A 23,397-nucleotide genomic window follows, 5' to 3' on the forward strand; every position below is an offset into this window, starting at 1 on the left:
CTACTGTCCAAGCTACTGAATATTTGTACAGCACACATAATTTGTTTCAGTTATAGGATTTTTATTCTGACAACTATACCACAATTCATTACTCCAGGTTGCCGGGGAAGGGGGGAGGCGGCAGCACTGCAACTGTACACTGGAAAAGCAGCACAAGCCTCTCTTCATTTCCACACAAATAAGCCCTATTTGGGTGCTCTAATCATATGACTGTTAACACACAGAAAAGCAGGGCCCTTTGAGGCCCCCACCCTCACAAGTTTGGGAGGCAATGCCTGTGAAGTGGATGGAATCAGTTGTACGCCCATAGGCTCCTCCCATAACAGAGCCCCGCACAATCAGGGTTTCAGTTAAGGGGGTGGGAATACATGTATGCAGGTAGTTCCCTTTTAAAGACACTGACCAACAATGCAGAGGCCCAGATGGTGCGATCTTTCCCACCACCACCCCGCCAAAAGATAACATGAACTGGACTTCTGTATGATCAGGCAATCAAGTGGCAGGCCAGGCTCACACTGGAAGCTGCACGGCGTTCACATTTCCCCATCGCCACACTATTGTAGCACTACCCTAGAATGCTTGCCAAGGAGCTACACCAGAACTATAGCATTTCCGCTTTTTTTTTTAGTGCATACAACTTTACTCCATTCCAGTTGTGTCGCCCACACTGAGGAAACTGCATCCCTATTACGTAGTTCCATTTGTTTTAAAGATTTACATATCAACCTTCAGCAAAGCTAAATTCCAGGGCAATTTACAAACACAGTTAAAATATGGTGTTGTTTTTTTAAAAGAAACCAGGATGCTTTCAAATACAGTGGTAGCTCGGTTTTTGAACGCAATCTGTTCCAGAAGACCGTTTGAGTTCTGAAACATTCAAAAACCGAAAACTCAATAGCCTACAGCTAGGCCTCAGGATCTTGCACTCAGCGGAAGCTGCATGGCATGTTTGACTTTCGAGGTGTGTTTGAAAACCGAAGCATTTACGTCTGGGTTTGCGGCATTCAAAAACCGAAATGTTCATCAATGGAGATGTTCAAAAACCAAGGTACCGCTATAAATGCATTAAAAGAAGTCTGGAAGGATTAAGACTCACATTTGTTTGGCACCAAAACGTTAACATGGATGCCTGTTGAGCCTCTCAGGAAGAGAACTCCAAATGTTATCACTGAGAATGGCTGCTATTTAGTTATGACACGTCCTACCTTGGATGATGGGGACACCTGAAGGCAAGGGTCCAAAGATTATCTCAACTTGTGAGCAAGCTGATATGGGAACACATCCCTAAGTCCTAAGTCATATAGGGCTTTAAGAAGTAAGCAGCATCACTTTCAATTGTGCTCAGAAGTAGACCAGAAGTCTGAGAATCTCTGTCAGTGCTACTATGAATGTTCTCATTAACCAGCCCAAGGCAACACCCTAAAAACTGGATTTCGAACAACAGTTTTCAAACAGTGGTCAAAGGCGGCTCCTTATGCAATGCAAGTCTATTAATGTTACCATGGCATTGTTATCTATGGTCATTTGGCAAGATAGGAAGGAGCATCTTTCCCTACTCTCGCCACCAAAAATAATCACTGCCTCTCAAGATTTCCTCGTAACATTGGGGAGGGAAGGGGAGAAAGAGTAAGATCCATCAAAACTTACTTGGTGTCACTTCTGGACTTCCTTTCAAATTCATCATCTTTGGGATGGAAGGCCCATACACATCTGCATCAAGCAAACCAACTGCTTTTGTCTGTGGAAGGAAAACACACAGTCACATCATTCTTAATGGAAAAAGTTACGTGCAACTTTAATTTCAGCTCTAATTTAACTTTTGTAACTTATTAAGTAGTGGCGCTTTAAATCTAGAAAGAACTGCACTCAATTACCCTACTCAGCAAGGGAGATACATGCACGGCCAGAAGATGTGCTTAAATGGAAGTACAGGAAGTGGAAGCACACTCCCACCTGGATCCAACGGTTACCAGGTGTAACTAAAGCTGGACTAGTGTCACGGATACAAGATTATGTTGAGACTTAAGTTTGAGTAAAATAAAAACTAAGAGGGGTCTCTCGGCATAAATGGAAGATATTAATAAAAAGATTCAGAGAAGGATGGATTATTACTTCTTTCGCAGGGTAGCTGCCATATTAGTCTGCTGGAGAAGGGTCATGGCTCAGTGATAGAGCTTATGCCTTGCAAGCAGAAAGACACAGGTTCAATCCCTGTTATCTCCAGGTAAGGCTAGGAGAGACCTCTGTCTGTAACCCTGGAGAGTTGCTGTGAAGCACTGTAGACAATACTAAGCCAGGTGGACCAAAAGAGCTGATGCAGTATGTTTATTCATTTATTAGATTTCTATACGCCCTTCATCCGAGGATCACAGGGCAGTTTACAATATACAAACCAAAAATATATAACATAGTAACAAACAAAAACAATACCACCACCCCACACACAATTTAAAAGGCCATAGGTAAAGGTAAAGGGACCCCTAACCGTTAGGTCCAGTAGCGAATGACTCTGGGGCTGCGGCGCTCATCTCGCTTTACTGGCCGAGGGAGCCGGCTTACAGCTCATGTGGCGAGCATGACTAAGCTGCTTCTGGCGAACCAGAGCAGCGCATGGAAACGCCGTTTACCTTCCAGCCGGAGCGGTACCTATTTATCTACCTGCACTTTGATGTGCTTTCGAACTGCTAGGTTGGCAGGAGCAGGGACTGAGCAACAGGAGCTCACCCCATCGTGGGGATTCGAACCGCCGACCTTCTGATCGGCAAGTCCTAGGCTCTGTAGTTTAAGAGCGCCACCTGCGTCCCACTTTAAAAGGCCATAGGTTGTCTAATTAGCCAAAGGCCTACGAGAAGAAGAATGTTTTTGCCTGGTGCCTAAAATATGTAACGAAGGCACCTGGTGAGTCTCCCTGGGGAAAGCATCACACAAGCGGGGCCACAACAAAAAAGGCCTGTTTTAGTGTTGCTGCCCTTTGACCTCTTGCCGAGGAGGCGCACAAAGAAGGGCCTCAGATGATGATTACAGAGTCTGGATCAGTTCATATGGGAGAGACAGTCCTTGAGAGAGCTTCTTATGTTCCTACGTAGCAAGTAAGTCCATAGCATCAATAAGCTTTGTGGCATAAAGTTTTCTAGACTAGAGTCTAGCTTAAGAACTGCATGAAGGAATATTACACGTTGTACGGTGGTACGTACACATTCACACATACACACATGATAGTAGAAGAGAAGGAGGAGGAAAGTTGTTCTTATGTCATTTGTCACAGATGACATACTAGCATGGTGTGGGAGAGCCCTATTCAACTATGTATCATAACTATGCCCTATTCAACAGTATCAAAATGTGCTATGGAATTCAAACCACCAGCTTCCTGATGCTACAATATAGTAGCCGCATTTCAACTAACCCTTTTAGGTGAAATATGGTGACTACAAACTCATCTTTATCAAGATACTTTGTAGTGCCTTCTTCATCTGTAATATTGAGGATGCCAAACACAGAGGGTCTTTTCAGGGGTGGCCCTCTGGTTGTGAACATTATCCCCAGAGAGATCCACTTGGTGCTTATAGTGACATTTTTCAGCAGCAGGTGAAAACTTCTCCGTTTACCCCAAAGCCTTTTAAACATCTTTATACAAATTTAATATCAATATTACTAATTTTTTAGTCTCTACTTTGGCAGCATTTTTGGTGTGTGTGTGTGTGTGTGTGTGTGAGAGAGAGAGAGAGAGAGAGAGAGAGAGAGATATTTTATACGCCGATTTTGTTTTATCTGATCCAGTATTTTATTGTATTGATTTTTGCTGTGTGTTGCCTAAAGGGACTAGAATAATAGGCAGCTGATAAATACAAACAACACATAAGAAAACAGATATTGCTTTCATGCTCAAATGTAGCCAGTTCTGTATCCAGGCTACAAAAGAATTTGCAGACCAGAATAGACAAGGCATTATCTTCTCTGTAGCGTTTGGCACGGTTTACTAGCTTTAGGTTTGTCTTAGCAAGTTATTTCCTTACCCTGCAGGGACAGCACACGTTAGCAGTTCAAGACCTCTATTTGCAGCACTACTTCCCAGTGAATGTGGGCTATTCTGTTAAGGTCTGCCCTTCCAACTTCACACTTCTGCAATGTTTTTTAAGAGAGATAGCCACCAGGATGATAGAGCATAATTGCTCTCAACTACTACATACGGCTGGACAGAAGGCAAGAAATTGAAGGTTTAGTTTAAAACATTAGAAATGTTTTCGAGCTGTAAAAGAATTGCTCAGCAATGGAGAAAATTTTGGAAACCTGTGAATGATTTTCCTTGGATGTTTAAGAGAAGATGAACCGAAATCACTAATTATTTCTGGCAGCATTTAACCAGAATGGCATTTAGACTTGGCACTGGAGATGGTTGAGATCCTGAGAAAAACTAAACCCAGTTCTGGACTCCAGAATGAGTTGGATCCCAACATAAGCTGCTATAACATGGCTGGAGGAAGATGGGTTTTCTTCCCACCATGGCCTACACAACGCCCTACACAATTCCCCACCAATGGTCAGGGAATGGTGCTGAATGGGGCAGGCTGAGGGAGGCTGACTCTGTCCAATTTGCAGGGTTGCTGCCCTTCCACCTGAGCAACCTTTGCACAATAAATAAATATAATAATAAGTTATTACTTATACCCCGCCCATCTGGCCAGGTGTCCCCAGCCTCTCTGGGCGGCTCCCAACAGATTATTAAAAACACAATAAAACATGAAACATTAAAAACTTCCCTAAACAGGGCTGCCTTCAGGTGTCTTCTAAAAGTCATCTAAAATGGCACAACAGTCCATGCCATTCAGCAGCTACTGCAACACTTCTTTGCCCCCGGCTTTTGACACCTGAGAACTCTTGGAACCAACCTTACTTCTGTGATTGCAAGTTATTTTTAAACCACTTTTAAACATTGTAGGTTAACTGTTGTAACCCGCCCTGCGAGCGGGCAGGAAATAAATTATAACTCCCTTTGGTGAAGCATGTGGGGTGGGGTGGGGGGTGTCATGAGGTGGAGGGGCAGGGATATAAACTGCTGCCCACTAAGAGAAGCTTAACTGGAAGTCAAGCGCCTGCCTTGCCGGAGTTGAAGCATCTTTCTGCTTCGGCAAGAAACTTTTGGATAAAAGCCTACTGCTGTTAGCACAGCAGGGTGCTGGCCTTAAGCTATTATTATTAAAAGCTGGTATTTGAAAAGCAGGATTCCGTTATAAGCAATAAATGCTTCTGAACTTAAAAATAGCTGTTCTTATTCAACTTGTACCTTTCTCAACACTGATAATTCAGATACACTAAAATGCACAGTCACACATGAGCTTAGCGATGGGGTTATAGAAGGGGTTTTGGTTATTAAGGAAGAACTGATTTTTCATTTATTTATTTATTTGGAGTCCCGCTGAAAATACGGCAGCCCAATCCCCCAGCATGTAAAGCCAACCATGTCCCAGAACCCTAATCCCCTAACCACCAGAAACCATCATTAGCTCCACTCTCACCCAACACCATATTCAGCAGTACCAACTTTGCAACTTGATTCTGCGGCATCTGTCACAAAGGTTGAGTGTTCCATAATCAGCACCTGCCTTTATCTGATGCTGTAAATTAACATCGTATTTATGCTTGCTGCTGGCGGGCCACAAATTTTGGATCAGCTTGACTGTCAGCTATGGTTACCGGTAGTTAATAAGGGTCAGGTTTCCGGTTTCCTGTTCAAAAGACTACGTTCATGCAGTGCCCACTAATGGGGGGTTGGGTTTAGAGGGAGGAGTTGTGGAGAGATGTGGGCACATATGTTTGTAACAAACCCAAATCCATTCTACTGATGCTGCATCTTGACCCATTTTGAAAGAGGAACTCTCTGCTTCCCCATGCTGCCACCATCTTTTAAAGAATCTTCCTTCTACAGTGGCACCTTTTAGAGGCTTTCACCACTGGCTGCCCATGTTAAACTTATGGATGCCATTGTATTGGTGGACTCCTGCATATAATGCTATTTATAAGCAGGAACTGCAGCATCTTCATCTCCAGTACTGTGTATCCAAGTATTGGATTGTAAGAGATAATTTTTGCAGTTGTGATTTTTCAAGTTGTATAGCCTTGCAATGTAAGGGGTACCTCGTGGGGGGGGGGGGAGCTTGTTTTTCTGCTTGTGAAGATTAAGGGTATGGTTGCTGTGTTTTTGGTGAAATGACAGACATCCTTAGTTAAGGAAATCTATTATATTACTTTTACATATATAGATGTAAAACATTACTATCATTGGGCAAACAGAACCTCAGTCCTTGATAGAGGGTGTTCCTAAAGCTAACAGTAATAGCTCACCACACCACTCTGTCTAGCAATATAAAAGGTGGCACTGTGGTCTGAACCACAGAGCCTAGGGCTTGCCGATCAGAAGGTTGGCGGTTTGAATTCCCATGAGGGGGTGAGCTCCCGTTGCTCTGTCCCAGCTCCTGCCAACCTAGCAGTTCAAAAGCAGGCCAGTGCAAGTAAATATGTACCACTATGGCGGGAAGGTAAATGGTGTTTCCAAGTGCTCTGGTTTCCGTCACGGTGTCCTATTGCGCCAGAAGCGGTTTAGTCATGCTGGCCACATGACCCAGAAAGCTGTCTGTGGACAAACGCCAGCTCCCTTGGCCTGAAAGCGAGATGAGCGCTGTAACCCCATAGTCGTCTTTGACTGGACTTAACCATCCAGTCAAAACCTTCTTTTAAAAATAATAATAAAAAGCCACATGCACACCTTATACAGACCCCTGCTCCACTCTAGGCAGACCTAATACATAATAAGGTGAGTCAGTTGCCATTAAGTGTGGCATGAATATCAGACTTACTAGAATGTAATCTTAGCACTTCCAAGGCTTCAGTTCACTGACACCAGGTAACTTCTCAGGGGTTGTATCCTTGATTAATGAGAAGGAAAAGGGACACCACTGCATGTTCAACTTCACATATTAAAATGTCCTGAGCCGGCCTCAAGTCCCATTAGTGTTTTCTGCCAATTTATCAACACGCCAATTTATCTGACTTATTTCAATAGCTTGTTATGACAAGCACAGCCTAAGTGCAGACATTAGCTTTTCAGAGAATGGCAGAATAACAGAGGTCTTGTTGGCCATCAATGCACATATTGGGGTGGGAAGAGTCCCTCCCACTATGGTGAGACAGGCTTTCTATTATTTTGAAGAACTAAAAACCTGCAAATCCTGTTTGATCAAAGCCTTAGTGGAATAGAGAGGGGGGAAATGAATGTGTGCTCTGTGAGCAATAATACCTCTATCATGCCATCTTGAAGGCTGTAAAAGAATTAATGTCTGTTCACAGCCATTGCTTAGCATCATCACTGCACATTCCACCAATTCCTTTCTGTGAACTTCTTGATATACATGTCAATTGGGAGACAGTACCATTTTAGGTAATCATGTAGATCAAAGCAAATATCTCATTTAGCACTACTTCTTTTTTTAAAAAAAAATCATGTTTCTTTATAATGCACAAAGCTATTTTAAAAACCCACTGGAGTTACTCTGACAGATTATGCTGTTTCGTGTCTACTGTACGAAAGCTGCAATTTAAGAGATCGGGAAGCCACATTTTCATGCCAGATTTCAAAGACTTCAACACCATTTTCGAACTCCTTTGTTCTCAGACAAAACACATAATTTACCTGATTATGAAGATTCATGACTCATTTCTTTTATCTGCATGCACAGCTAATCAAACCCCTTCAAATAGTCACTCTAATGCTTTATCCCCTAATTACCATTTGAAGGATAAATATTTGGGAAACTGCCTAGCTTGTGCTTAAACCTAAGTAGCACTCTTTTTCCATCTACAGGTTCTCCCATTTTTAACAAACCAAAAGGGGAGAGGCATGACAAAGATTTGCAATCACAATGGCAATGCCATCTTTGGACACCACAAACATCTCAAAACTTTTTTAAAAAATAGTTCACAGTTCTATGCTTTACTCTATCAATGCACATAGATATATAAATAAAAGAACTGTGGTTAAGAACACATCAAAACATTTCCAAGTGGCTTTGCAAAACTACATATGTAGCCTAATACAGCATGGATCAACACAATCGTAAATCAAGAAGACTTTCAACCATTTTGTGTTTGGCTTTTGAGTTGCAAAGCAAATAGTAAAATGGTTGTTTTTTTGCTTTAAAGCAGGGGTCGGCAAACTTTTTCAGCAGGGGGCCAGTCCACTGTCCCTCAGACCTTGTGGGGGGCAGGACTATATTTTTTGGGGGGATGAATGAATTCCTATGCCCCACAAATAACCCACAGATGCATTTTAAATAAAAGCACACACATTCTACTCATGTAAAATAACACCAGGCAGGCCCCACAAATAACCCAGAGATGCATTTTAAATAAAAGGACACATTCTACTCATGTAAAAACACACTGATTACCGGACCATCTGCGGGCCAGATTTAGAAGGCAATTGGGCTGGATCCGGCCCCCGGGCCTTAGTTTACCTACCCGTGCTTTAAAGTCTCTCCTACACAGAATGACCAAAAGTTCAAAGGAAGGACAGAGGTTTGAGGAGATGCTTAGCTTAGACAAGAGGGTCTAAGTTTAACCTAAGAACCTGCAATTAAGGGGAAACCAAAATTTAACTAGGAGTCTCCTGTCCTATTGATTGGTTAAAAGTTTTTGAGGGGAGTTGGAAAACATGTTAGATCAGTGGTTCCCAAACTACACCCACCCCCAGTCCATGGACCACTTGAAAATTGCCAGCAGACTTGGCAGACCACATATTTTTTCTGCATTTTGCAGCAATTGTAAAGAGCTGCACTGGAAGCTTATCTCTTACATTGTATTTTATTGTATTACAATTAGCATTCGTAGTATTCAAATTTAAATACGATAAAATGCAATAAGAAACAAAATAAGCAATAAGAATACAATTAAAAGTCAATATGAATATTCAATACCAGCATGTCATGGGTCACCTGAATGAAACTTCAGACAACTTCAGATCCACAGACAACAATTTGAGAACCCCTGAGGAAGAACTGAAGAGAGAAAGAGAGCCATGGATTCAAAAAATTGAAGAGCTCTAACACACTTTAAGAGTGCTGAAGTATTGGAAAGTGCTAGAGAGAGAAGCCAGGATCGGACAACGAACGAATGCAAATTGGTAAATGCTGAATTTGTTAGGAAACACTCTTAAATAGGTATATATCAACATTTGCTTTTTTCCACTCTATCTCAAACCATAAATTACTTTTTCTCCCCTAAAATAATATTCTTAAACTGTTTAGCTTGTTCTACATTTTCTAAAATCTTAAGCACAATTTGCTTTGGAAAAAATTTGTTTGGAAGCCTTGTTATTCACTCATTGCCTATGTTGCACTACTGGAAAGAAGTTGGGTCAGTTAAAGTCCAGGTGGCCTTGGTTGTCCATGCTTAGCAACAACCCTCCTAAAGGTCCAATTGTGCTCCCACTGCCATGCCCTCGATGTGATGCTGCACTCAAAGATGGCCTGGAAACTGCAACCAGTGCTGAATGCAGCTGCCAGGTTGGTAAGCAGGGCTTCTCAATAGGATATTGCGTAACCAGGCCTGAAATTCAAGATGTTAATACACCAAGATTTTAATGGTTTGGGACCCAAGTACCTAAGAGTGAGCCTCTCAATATATCAAGTTCAAGCATCTCAGGCAAGACAATCAGTAGGGGAGACCTTTGCAGTAGGGCTTCCCCATTTAGGGAATGCCCTCCTGGTGGGATAAATTTGTCTCCCTCAATATTCAGGAGGAATTTAAAAAGCAAAACATTTGTGTTCACCCAAGCAAATACACTATTCCTAGCAGCCTTGAAATTATTAGCTGTAAGGGTGGTTGACTGTGTTTAGATGTTCTTAGCAATTTTCATTACAATATTTATTTGTTTTTAATTGTATTATTTTGCTGCTTTCTCATTAGCTGCTCATTTGTGTGGAAGTGTGTGTGAGGAAAATATAACTTTGTTTAACAACCCAGTCCCACAAGTCCCTGTGTTCAATGGGACTTACTTCAAATGTGCATAGGATTGCAACCCAAGATAATAATGTTTTGCTTAATGGAGGTTCTCTGAACCATACTGCTGCACTTCCATGGACTTAAGTAACTAAGGTGTCAAAAGAAGTGAATAATGAGACCTACTCCTTCAAGAAATCAATGCACAGAAGAACGCTGGTTTGACCTGGTGTTTATTTGTTGTATGGTAAAGCAGTATCGTTCTTCTAGATATAAGTGCCCCAGTTTAGCTCTAGGCATGTATCACTAATTGACAGCCAGAAGATGGATTTGGATACATTGCTTTTGGTGTAGGGCTGATGAGCAACACCTGTGTACTGATGCTCATAAGATTTCCACATCCACAGTTCCTAATTCAGAGAAGATCTGTGCACAGGAGTGGCTCCAGATATGGATCTTCTCTAAATAAGGGCAAGAGTGCATGAACAAGGACAGCCATGACCTACAGACAGGATTCATGCCCATAAGTGTCCATTCCTTTGTTATTATGCCTTCATAGGTAAAATCATGAGGCTTAACATACACCAAAACTTAGACCTAACTTTTGATCCTGAAATTTTATCCTTCTTAACTGTATTTGAACTTCATTTGGCAACCATTTTCACTTATGTTCCCTCTCCTGGATGGCTTATTTTTCAAGAATTTAAGATGCTATATTTGAAAGCAGCAAAAGGCAAGCAGGTGCCACAAGCACAAGGTTATCTAGCGAAGTGTAAGCTAACCAACATGCTGAAGAAACTTTTTGATCCATCTGCAACTCTGCATTGAGTCTCACAAATGAGACTATTTAGCATGTTTTTACTCTGCTCCTCCATTTCCTGTTCTTAAGATTGGTTCTGTTGCTAATAAAGAGTTGTGTGTGGATTTTTAAAATAAAAAACTTATTTGATGATGTCATGACCAGAGTGCCATAGGAAGGAAAATGGTGAAAAGCACTCCCTCTGCTGGCTACCTCTCTGTTACAAGAGTTCTTTACTGAAAATAGCCTGGTTTTGCTAGCAGGGCCAATTCTGATTTTCAGATAACTGTTCCTGGTAGTATTCATTCCCTGCTTTCTTGCCCTGCTATTTTGCCTTTTCAGAACATGCTATTTAAAAATTCTAAATTGTTCAGAATGGCCATTCTGCAGACTTCTCTGCCTAGTCTCCATAAATCTCTGAGTTGAGAAGGGCCCAGTTTACTAATACTGTCTGCTTTACAGGCCGCTGTAGGGCAGGCTGTGGAATCGTGAATGAATTAGGGCTGCCATATGTCTGGATTTTCATGGACATTACCAGGATTTCAAAGGCAAAATTGGCGTCTGAGGGGAATTTCCGAAAGGAGGCACTTTGTCCTGGATCTTAGTTAAAAAAACCGTATTTTTGCAAACTTTGGTTGGTGTATGTCTAACAACAGCTCAACAACTTTCAGGTTTTCCTAAAGAAAGCAACAATTTTGGGAGTTTCCTTAAAAAACCTCAACAGAGCCTTCAGGCTATGTGCAGGTGTGTATGCAAGAATGCATTTTGGAGTTAGACTGTATGGAAGTGGATTTGGGACCAGGATGTACAACGTGACAAGAGTACCCCCATCTTCCTCTCTGAAAATTGACCTCTCTCTTTCCCAAACCCTCAATGACTGCCGTCTCTCACGCAATGGTTTTCCAAAGGCAAAGCATAGGGTTTTTTTACCTGTGCATTTTATACTTTGGGATAAAGGCAATATGGCAACCAACCAAAGATGAATGTCTCATGCAAGATTGAGCTGATTGTACACAGACAAATGAGCTGCATACAATCTTCAGTGCTGGATATTTGACTCAGCTATGCTGTAGTTGGCACACATTTATTTATATATAAAACTAATTTTCTGCAAGAACCTCAAGGGTACTCTTCTACTGCCACAAATCAAAATGGGAGTGGGGAGAAGGCTGGCTAGATCACAGCCCTTAGTAAAAAAGAATTTTTAAAACAGGTTGAATAGGTAGTATTCCTGCACAATGACAGCATAAGCACAATTTCCCAACTGGATTTGGGCCATCCTCAGTCAGGCACAGCTGGTGTTTGCTCACTAAAATACAATGTTCCTAAACAAGCAATCTTGATGTATTATGCCTGGCTTCTATTAATTGGAGTTCTTTCTGCTATAATAAATTGTCTGGGGCAATGCAGCTTTCATACACAGTTGTCCTAATGTGAGTGAGCCTGACAGAAAAGCCAAAAGTTCTCCTACAGGGCTCCTGGGGGAGTAGAATTGGCTACTGCCATTTCTGAGGGTTAAAAAGAATCTCCTGTCAAAACTAAAAAAGCAGTTAAGAAGGAGGATAGTTGGGCAAAGCCCATTTGCTTCAGGGGGGAAGCAGAAGAAGTTTAGAAATCTCAGTACAGCCTCGGAGAACTGCACATTCTTGTTGTTAATTAACTAAGCCAGCTGTAATGATTTGGTAACTCGAAGTTGTTACAGATCCAGAGAGCCAGGACTGGACCGAATGCTCCCTTTGCTTTAAGCAATACTTGACATGGATGACCTTGATATTCGTTGCTGAATCAGAATCTTCCATCAACTAAATTATTTCATCTGCAGTGAGTAGTCACATACACAAACTCAGAACAGCTCTGGAATCCAAAGTCAGCTCTACCTTTGTAGATTTAAGAAAATCAAACTGAAATAGTGCACACATCCACACTAAAGTACAGACATGTCTATGTGGCAGGTTTTAAAATCAAGAGATATCCAGTCTATAGATCTTCCCAGTCCATATGTGCACTACGGAAACTATGAACGTACTATTTTTGAAAGCTTCTTATGTTGTTAGTTTAACACACAATTGTCCAACCATGTGCACAAGAAACCATTGTCTGGGTGTGTCTTGCCGGCCCAACGGAACAAAAGATCTTATAACAAAAAAAACTGCAATAATTAAGATTAATTCTACATGTATGCACAGCATTAATAAACTAGTCGGTTCTAGGCAAGTTGGAATTTCTAAGCCTAAGACTAGATTTTTAGTTCTGAAACACAAGCAGAGTAAGAGTTATTAGTGTTGGCATTGGGAATCCTTCAGTACCTCAAACCACAACATCCCTGCAGTGCTGCCTGCCAGCAGGAAATAACAGCAAATATATTTCCATCAAATAGATAAGCAGAATCTAGTATCCGTAGCAAATGAGAAAGCCAAGCACTATGTCTACCATATTTTTCTAGTTCCCCAATAGGGCTTCAAAGTGAAACAACATCATCATCATCATCATCAACGTTATTATTATTATTATTAAACCTCCCATTCCTGATACACAAGGTCCACTGCAGATTAAGAACGAATCTAGCATTTCTAATCCATTGTAAATACGGTGCCATCAACTTTGAAAGATGAGGCAAAGGCAACTCCACAACCTCAATTTACCTTGTATATTCTTAGTTGGTTGAAATTTAAGCAACAAAGCAACTTCAAGGCTAACATTTATTTTTGTATAAGCTTTCACTGACTAATCAACCTCAGGTGCGTTAAGTTTTATCCTGAGTAACGGGTGGAGAAGTGGGTGTATGTTTTAAGTTTTAAGAAGAAATGGTGAGGTCAAATGAAATAAATAGCAGGGTTCTAAATCACACAGGGAGCCTACACAATAGCAGGCTCTCTACTGCAGGGATTCTTTCGCAGCACATGGAAAGCGGTGACATTGGACCACAATGATGCAACAGAGAGAGTGGTGGTTCGGTCCCTTGCTCTCAATAGATGGTGATTATGTGACACTGAGGGAGAATAGCTGAAGAGGGCTATCTTTATCTCCTACGAGAACAGTGACTTGTCCAAGGCCTGTTAAGTGAGATCTGATGGCAGGAGGCAAGATTAGAGCAGGAACTTGCAGGATCATTTCTGCAAATCACTCTCTGACATTCTGCGCCACTCGCCACATTTATCATGCAGACTTCTGTGATCAGTAAGTACTTGGGAAATGTAACATGACCACATGTTCTTAAAAATACTATTTTAACAATGTAGAAATAAACTGAAGAATAATGACTATACGGCTCCTATTTTAGAGGTACAGCAGAACTACACAAACACACACACAGCATACACAAGTGCTATAAACAAAGATGATTCATTGTTTGCTAACCCATTGTGTCACGATCGTAAATTTCACCCACTGCAATAACACCAGGCATTAATTATGAAACACTTTCTATGCAGTGTTTGAGAACTTGCCAGGTGACTCCTATTAGTGTCAATCAAGCAATTAATTCCAATACAATGATTTTAAAAATTTACTTCTGTATCAAATATTAATGCAACATCTGCTACTCTCAAGTTCTGCCTCTGCCTTCCCCCCCCCCCCCGTAAACCTGACACATTTTTCAAGAGCCTTGAACTTTCACTGTTAAATTCGCGCAGTACATTTTAACCTTGTTTTGACAGCCTTGTTCTAATACTAGTATATTTGCTGCAAATACTGCCATGTTTCAGGAACATTTTTGATTCATTCACATGGATTGTGTGTTATTTTCTTAAATGCCAACAGGGGATATTATGACCACCTTGCCTACTGCATTGCACCACTAAACACTTATTTACCGGTATATCACCCAGGCATAAATAGCAAAGAGCAGTGACTTAGAGACTGAGCAATGAAGCAGAAATCCCCAATTCCAATTTCAGCTATTGCGTTTTTCGCATATTCAACTAAAGAGCGAGCTAGTATGGTTTAGCGGTTAGAGTGTTAAACCTGGTAGACCAGGGTTCAAATCCCCACTCGACCATGAAGCTGAAGGGATGACCTTGCATCAGTCACAGTCTCTAAGCCCAGCATACTTTACAGCATGGGTGTCAAACTCAAATTCATCGGGGGCCGCATCAGCAGTTTGGTCACCCTCAAAGGGCCGGTTGTATCTGTAGGACGATGTGTCCACTCTTTATTATCACTTTCCCATCTCTTCTGAAATTGCCTTGCCTCTGCATCAGCTCCGCCTCCGCCACTTCCACCGCCCCCCAAGGCCTGGTCTCTCTTCTTGCACTTGTACTTGTCCTTGTACATCTTGTTGCAGTGCCTCTTGCACATCCAGGGCTTGCACTGCTTGGCCACTTGTGTGGTGGTCTCGCTGCAGCCTTTGTAGCCGCCGCCTCCTCCTCCTCCCCCCGATTGGGCGCTGCCCTCCTCCTCCTCGTCCAGATCCTCCAGGCCTCCGCCGGGGCTGCTGGCGCTGTCGCCTCCACCCCCATCGCCGTCCGCGTCACCCCCTGTCGCCGGGCCCAGCTTGTAGAAGACCATGAGGCCCGAGGGCGCCTCCGAGGCCCCCTGCGACGGTGGCTGCGGCTGCCGCACCACCTGATGCTGCAGCAAGGCGCCCACCGCCTCCCCGCCCCAGCCGCAGGGCTGCATCACCAGTAGCGTGATGGAGGGGGAAGGCGACGATTAGGAGAAAGCGGCCGAACTGCCGCTCGTGTTCCCGGAAGGCTCCGTCCCTCCGGCAGGCCTTGCAGCCAGGGCCTCCCGCAGGGCCCCTCAGCTGCCACAGCAACGGCAAACGGGCGCCACAGGCCGGGCGCTGACAGGTTGCCGGCTATTACGCATGCGCGGAGAAGGCGGCGTGCACGCGACCTCCACCTCCTTTCCCCGGAAGCTCACTTAAGCGTGCAAGCGCAGAGGCGACGGCGGGGCTTTCCCCCCAATCCTTCCCCGCCTGCGCATGCGCGTTGCACGCCTGACGCCGCACATGTTCAAAAAAGGCCACTAGGGTAAGCGATCTCCTTTATGATATTGGAGTTAGCGGGAGGATTCGTCGTGCGCATGCGCCGTCGCGTTGGCAGCCTGTTTGATGGGTGGGTGGTAAGCGACTGGGCTTCTAATAGCGGGCTGGGGCTACACGGGCCACATGACAAGGTCTGGCAGGCTGGATTCGGCCCGCGGGCCTTGTGTTTCACACCCGTGCTTTACAGGGTTGTTGTGAAGATAAAATTAAGAGGAGGGAGAATCATGTATGCCACCTTGAGCTCCTTGACAGAAAAGTGGAATATAAATGTAAAAAAAAAAAAGCTGAAATATACAGCCGAAGCACAACTTCCATTTCCATTTCTGACAAAATCTGAACATTTTAAAGAGACTATGAACATACAGACATGTGCATGTTTAAGTTTTGTCCATGGGATCACAGTCCCTAGAATAGCCAGGGTCTGTTAATAGATAGGCAGAGTCTACCATATAGTTTGTACACACAGGATTTTTTTTACATCTTCTCCAGAGCATGTATATACAGTGGACATCGGTTTACGATACAATACGATAATCTTTATTGTCATTGTCCCATACAGAACAACGAAATTGAAAAAATCTACATCAGACATTCAAAAACCAACAAGCCTGCTATCCCAGCTATCCCAGCCTGGTTAGCCCCCTAAAAACTCTGATACCCCATAATTAAATACAATATACTCCCATAGAGACTACCTTACACTATGTTTAAAACCAAAATCGCATTTGGATAGAAACTGTTTCTCAGGCGGCTGGTCCTAGTCTTTATAACCCTGTACCTTCTTCCAGAAGGCAAAGCTGAAAGAGATCTTTTCCAGGGCGAGCACTATCCTGCACTATCTCTGCAGCTTTCTTATGACACCTGGAAGCATGGATTTGATCCAAGGTGGGAAGAGTGCACCCAATTACAGTGGTACCTCGGGTTACATATGCTTCAGGTTACATATGCTTCAGGTTACAGACTCCGCTAACCCAGAAATAGTGCTTCAGGTTAAGAACTTTGCTTCAGTATGAGAACAGAAATCGTGCTCCGGCGCCGCGGCAGCTGCCAGAGGCCCCATTAGCTAAAGTGGTGCTTCAAGTTAAGAACAGTTTCAGGTTAAGTACGGACCTCCGGAACGAATTAAGTACTTAACCTGAGGTACCACTGTATTCTCTTCCACAGTCTTTACAACCCTGGACAGCGTTGTTTTTTCGCTGACCGTGTAGCTCCCAAACCACACACAGAGACCGTAAGTTAATACACTCTCAACAGTACAATGGTAAAATGCCATCAACAGGTCCTTTGAAAGATTATTTTTCCGGAGGATTCTCAGAAAATATAACCTCTGCTGTGCTCTCTTAATCAGGTCTTTACTGTTTTCTCCCCATGTCTTCCCACTGTATGCCTATTTAACAGGATATGTGGTTTGTGTCAATGTGGCCTTAGGCAAGTTTCTGTAAAGATTTACTGAAATGATGTATGTGAAGTGCTTTGAATTCTCAAAAGTGGATTTTTTTATTAGAGTATAGACATATTTCACAAATGTACTTCAGTAAAGACATTAAAGGTGAGTCTAGCAATTATTTTCATAAGGCCCTTGAACCTTACCCTTAGAAAACCACACACACGTACCCACATCATGAAATTTATCGTAACATTAAAAATAAGGAAATTTACTTAATGTAAAGCTAGTTTTCCCTATCAGTGATAGGAGTCAGGGAGTGAAATTCATAAGAATGCACAACAGAAATAGCACCACAGTGAAGATGAGTATTGGGCAGAATCCTGGTGGAAGAAATGGTGTCTTTTTTCCAACAATATCATTTGAAGCTAGGTACTGAAATTAAAACTACTATTTCAGAAGCAACCTTTAAAAATATCTCTGCCTATATACCAGCTATTAAGGTGCTTATTAACATCTGTGTAACTTTTTATCGATTTTTATATTTAGCAATATTGAAACAATAATCAGGCAATTACTTACCGAATCATTTGCTGCCAGTGCAAGGGCTACATTTACTGAAAAGAGAACACAAAAATTAGCAGAATCAGCCTCTCGGAAATGAGATCACTTCTAAGAAAGAAGCCCCTGACTCCAGATCGTTTATGAATAAGTAAAATAGCATGGGTCCTAATACAAATCATTGGGACACTGCACTGTATAATCCTCTTCACTATAAAAATGATTTATTCCTATCTCCTACTTCCAGGTTTTTTAAATCAGCTGCTGATTCATAAGAGAACCTAAACTCCTAACCCATAATAGCTAATTGGAGAATTTATTTGGAAGTGTATGAAGTCAGTATTTTCCTTCTTCCACTAGATTCATCTCAAACCTAATGACTGTGTGTTGCATCTTCTAATAAAAATCAGTCACAGACAATCCTAAAATGACTCTTTCCCTTTCTTTGCTATTTGAAAGTCACGATTTTCATGGTTTACAATACCTAAAATGAAATGAGGCTTAAAAACTATGCAGTTACCTAGAAGTAAGCTCAATGGGAGATGTCAGATATAGGATTGTGCTGCAGACAATTTAGATTGCTGTCTAAAATACAGCTTCAGAACAGTGAGCCAAAAAAACAACACCAAGAGCTTAAAATTATTCAAATGTCATAACAGATGGAATTTTAATGAAGGGCTACTTTCTCATTAGATTTAGCATTAAACTGATTAAATTTAGATTTTGTTTAGTACATGCTTACTTAGAGGTATATTCCACTATGTGCAACAAGCTTACTCCAAGGGTAGATTTGAGACAATCAAAACAATTAACAGCATGATCTACAAACCATCTAAGTCAGAGTAAATCAACGAGTAGCCACTTTTTAAGCTAATAAAAGAAAAATTAAAGTATTAGGAAATGAACACTAGTTTAAATTGAAGTCCCTAGTTTTTAGTTTTATCTACAATGACAACTTGTAGAGGAAACTTTTGTTCACACTCTAATAAATATTGAAATGCAAGTAGTGTTATGGACACACTCAGGTCAATAGAACATGAGGATAATTTCTCAGTGTAGCTTCTTTCCCTCCCAGTATAATTATTGAACTAGTTTCAACTATGTACTTGATCCAGGGAGCATCACAAATTGTACCAAATAACAATGAAACAAGAACTCTGCTTATATCTGACAGCTTATTTCAGGCTGAATAACATTTATTTAAAAACCTTTTCAAATTAAATCCAAACTATGAGTAAACTATAGTGGAAGTGTACATTGTTAGATAAGAGCTTGTTATATCCGCACACCTATATCTACAAGCAAGTTAAAGGGAAATAATATCCTGAATCAAATACACAGAACTTACCAGCGGTTGTTGATTTCCCAACACCTCCTTTTCCAGAAGCTACAACCAACACCTGCTTAACTCCTTGAATCGGTTTTTGCTTTGGAAGTCCTCTAGCCATGATTTTGCTACGCTTCTCTTTGAGGACCTCATCGTTTGCATTTGAGGACTGAAAACAAAACAAAAGCGTGCTAATTCTAAACTGTTTTCATACACCAAAATCTGTGTATGAAAGAGATAGCAAAATAGTTTCCAGCTCCTCCACTAAAATTACTGGCAAGTTTATTTCGTCTGACGCCTTGCAAGACTTCTTTTATCTCTGTGTTGCTCTAGCCTAGGGCACGTTTGTAAGCCAAGCGTGACACCAATGAGATGTGTCAAACTGAACGTGGGCATAACTAGGAAAGCTTACCATTTTTTTAAAGTTTGCAGCCAGTAATTTTAGCATCCTTGAGGGACTGCCAGCAACTAACAACGCTTTCAGTCCTCTTATTTCCATATCAAAATACATCATGCATGCCCGTGTGGCGTCTCTGAAGTGAAGCCATAGAAGATTTGGAGACAGCAGCTTACATAGCAAAAGCAAGCTTCTGCCTGCAAGCGGTTAAAACGATAGAATCGCCGCCCAGCGAGGCACCTCTAGGTGCCTTCTCGGTCCGACCGGAAATGGATGCAGACGAGGCGGAAGTACCTCCTCCGCAACGACGGTGCTTCCTGAAGTGTAAGAGGAATGGGTGCAACTAAGAATCGCAGGGTACTTTGCTGCGTGACTGCGTCTGTTCACACAGCAGAGCATAGGATCTGCCAGAGAATGAAAATGCGGGTGTGCAAATGGAAAGGAAATCAGAGAAACACATTCCGAGTAGCAATAGCAAGAAAGTACAAAGCGAGAGGGGGGAGGTACTGGCAGAACTGGGTGCGAATTCAGAAAAAGGGAGTGAAGGAAATCCCGACAGATGGAAGCAGGTGTGCATGTGGAACAGAGAATATGGGCAAATGTGTTCATGGAAGAGGAATGGAGGGGATTGTTTACATATACTATATATGTATGTGAGAGTTAATGCAGATATACATGCGTGGAGTCTTTAGATGCAATTATGGTTATTGAATGGTGGTGCAAAAAGTAACTGGAGACAGTAAAACAGTTAAGGTTAAACTAGAGGGATTGGAACGTGAACAAGGAAGAGAAGGAATAAAAACCCCAAACAATCCTTCGTATGGAGCTATAGAAATGTCACTTGAAACCAATCTCACCAACGCACTTTAAAAAAGGGGGGTGCAGTACAATGAATTTGAAAAGGGGGTTTCATAGCTCGCGCCAACCGCTGTTTAGAACCCCTTTCATCCACCAGGCACGAAAAGGACGCACCGAACAATGACATGCTCCGGAGCTCCCGCCTGCCTCGTCCCCATCAAAACTCCTGTCCAAAATGAAAATGGCTCTCCACGCGTCACTTACCCGAAAGCGGGCGGAAACAGCCGAGGTCGCGGCTCCACCCCAGCCTGGCCGGAGCCATGACAAGGCTTTTCTCTTCGCAGTTTGTAACGCCAATGCATAAGCTCGCGCCACCATCCTAGCACCCCTCCCAGCGCCTGCCGATGGATCTGCGTAGCCTCGCCTCAGCCCAGCCCCCAAAAGGGGCGGGCAACGGAGGCTGCAAGCAAACAAGCAATAAATGGGACTTACCCCTTTTTAGCGACAAAGACTATTAGCACTGCCTTGGCTTTAGGCGATTGGTATGCTGGGGTCAGCGTCACGTTAGGAAGCTACCGAGATCCTCAAAACCCCACGAGAGGGCCCACATGTGATCAATCGTTGGCCAGCAACTATTGAGGGTCCACGGCCGGTGGGAGGTTGGGGCCAGTCCACAGCAATACTGCATATCCCTCAAGCTTGGAAACCAAATGGCATTTGCTTTTCTCCTGAAAAACTCAAAAGATGTGCAGAAATGAAGGAGTAATTCTGCTGCTAGGCATAGGTGCTCTCATGAGCAAGGAGTGTCTCCTGCCTGTCTGGATCATCCTCCCTGTCTGTTTGTGGGCGAACATATTTGGAGTTTGTTGCCCAGAGATAGGCAGAGTCGCTAAAGCATTAAAAGCGCACCTGTGGGGACACATTGCAGGGTGGTTGTGGTGACCATGAGAAGGTCTTGCCTCCATCCTCCCATGGAAGCACATGTAGAAGCCTTTCTTGCAGAACAGTAACTCATTCCAGTCAGCTTTTTTGTACATGGAGAGGTCATTCATTCATTTATATGCCACCTTTTTCTAAAGGTAAAGGGACCCCTGACCATTAGGTCCAGTCGCGGATGAGTCAGAGGTTGCAGCTCTCATCTCGCTTTACTGGCCAAGGGAGCCGGCGTACAGCTTCCGGGTCATGTGGCCAGCATGACTAAGCTGCTTCTGGTGAACCAGAGCAGCTCACTGAAACGCCGTTTACCTTCCCGCCGGAGTGGTACCTACTGGTATTTATCTACTTGCACTTCGTGCTTTTGAACTGCTAGGTTGGCAGGAGCAGGGACCGAGCAATGGGAGCTCACCCCATTGCGGGGATTCGAACCGCCGACCTTCTGATTGGTAAGCCCTAGGCTCTGTGTTTTAGCCCACAGTGCAACCCGCGTGGGTTAAAGGTGGCATACATAGTTCTCTTCCCCACCATTTTATCCTCACAACAACCCAATGAGGTAGGTTAGGCTGAGAGATAGTAACCGGCATAAGGTCACCCAGTGAGTAAGGATTTGAACCCTGGTCATAGTCCAGCTCTCTAACCATTAAAGGTAAAGGTAAAGGTACCCCTGCCCGTACGGGCCAGTCTTGACAGACTCTGGGGTTGTGCGCCCATCTCACTTAAGAGGCCAGGGGCCAGCGCTGTCCGGAGACACTTCCGGGTCACGTGGCCAGCGTGACATCGCTGCTCTGGCGAGCCAGAGCCGCACACGGAAACGCCGTTTACCTTCCCGCTGGTAAGCGGTCCCTATTTATCTACTTGCACCCGGAGGTGCTTTCGAACTGCTAGGTTGGCAGGCGCTGGGACCGAGCAGCGGGAGCGCACCCCGCCGCAGGGATTCGAACCGCCGACCTTTCGATCGGCAAGTCCTAGGCACTGAGGCTTTAACCCACAGCGCCACCTGTGTCCCTCTCTAACCATTACACCACACTAATTTTTTGCCTTAGCCAACAAAATGTCTTGGGCTGGCCCTGAAAAAGCTGCTGCTACTGTTTCCAATATTTTGCCCATCTTTTCCCTATGGGACACAACCCCTGCTCTCACATTTCCTTTTCTGGCAGTCTGATGACTAGGCTTAGCACCACCACCAAATACGCAGCAGGTGGGTGGGCTGGCTTTTAACTAATACCATCTCTTTCTGAATGTCTTGTGTGAACCAGCAGGCACTGGCTGTGCTTTGTGTATCTTTTCTCATGTGCACCCATTCCCCGAGGGCCCAATAGCACTGCAAAGAGGGAACTGGTTACTTCTGGTTACTTGCTTGCTTAGTCCTTCTCGTTCTCCTCTTCCTCTCCCTCCCTCAAAGGTGCAATAGATCCACCACCTTGGCATCCAGAGAGAGAGTGTAGTTATGGAAGCCAGCAGAAGCAGCTACTTGTGTAAGAAGCAGCCACTTCCCCCTTGCATTCAGGGAAGCAGAGCTTTTAATCTACTTTGACATTTTCTTTAATTGAAGGGTTTTCATCATGCTCCCTCTCATGGAAAAGAATAGAATAGCACTCGTAATATTTACTTTTATTTGTTTATAAAAATATGTCATAAAAAAATCAAAGCCATTTACAGCAATAAAACACTAAACCGTACTATAAAAACAGACATCAATTAACCATTGTGGAAATATGCATTCTTAATTGCATGTGTAAGCCCAGCAGATTAGAAAAGTTTTCAGCGGGGATTTAAAAGTTGGCACAGAAGGCGCCTGCTAATAGGCAAAAATCTCCCAAAAATTTCGAAAACAGTGTGAGCAGCATAGGTGACCTCAAATATCTGCCTGCAGGGATGTGTGCAGACTGGGTGTAACAGGATCAGTGCCAGCTGTGCCTCTGGGGCTGATGGATTGCAGACAGGCAGCTGTTGTCTTTTGTGTGATGATGCGTGGATGTGTATTTGGTGCATGTCCCTATTATTAGTTGACTAGGTATGAGGCTGCTGCAGATCTCTACTCACTGGATGATGTTGGGGCAGATCACTTTTTCTCAATCTTTATCTAGCTGAATGGGTTGTTTTGAGAATAAAATGAGAACAGGAGAGCCATGTATGCTGCCTTGAACTGCTTGGAGGAAAATGGGATAGAAATATTTAAAATAGTAATCTAGTCTTCACAGTCAGAGTGCATGAA

General features: G+C 43.1%; 1 protein-coding gene across 4 annotated transcripts in view; it reads right to left on the reverse strand.

The window, feature by feature from the left end:
* The window catches only part of NUBPL (NUBP iron-sulfur cluster assembly factor, mitochondrial), a 60,296-nt gene extending 39,620 nt beyond the window's left edge, over positions 1-20,676 (reverse strand). Inside the window, exons 1-4 of one of the 4 annotated variants that reach the window (XM_079955235.1) lie at positions 20,511-20,675; positions 19,073-19,220; positions 17,746-17,780; positions 1,648-1,738 (exon numbers count right to left, since the gene is read on the reverse strand). In XM_079955235.1, coding sequence (XP_079811361.1) covers positions 1,648-1,738; positions 17,746-17,780; positions 19,073-19,220; positions 20,511-20,624 — 388 coding nt within the window. In that variant the 5' untranslated portion in view covers positions 20,625-20,675. Of the gene's footprint in view, positions 1-1,647; positions 1,739-17,745; positions 17,781-19,072; positions 19,221-19,463; positions 19,688-20,510 lie in introns of those variants that run through there. The other 3 variants (XM_079955236.1, XM_079955237.1, XM_079955238.1) reach the window with 3 other exon arrangements.
* Between the last annotated feature and the right edge of the window lie 2,721 nt (positions 20,677-23,397).

This window comes from Podarcis cretensis (assembly GCF_951804945.1).
Source record: "Podarcis cretensis genome assembly, chromosome: 1".
NCBI classification, from domain to species: domain Eukaryota; kingdom Metazoa; phylum Chordata; class Lepidosauria; order Squamata; family Lacertidae; genus Podarcis; species Podarcis cretensis.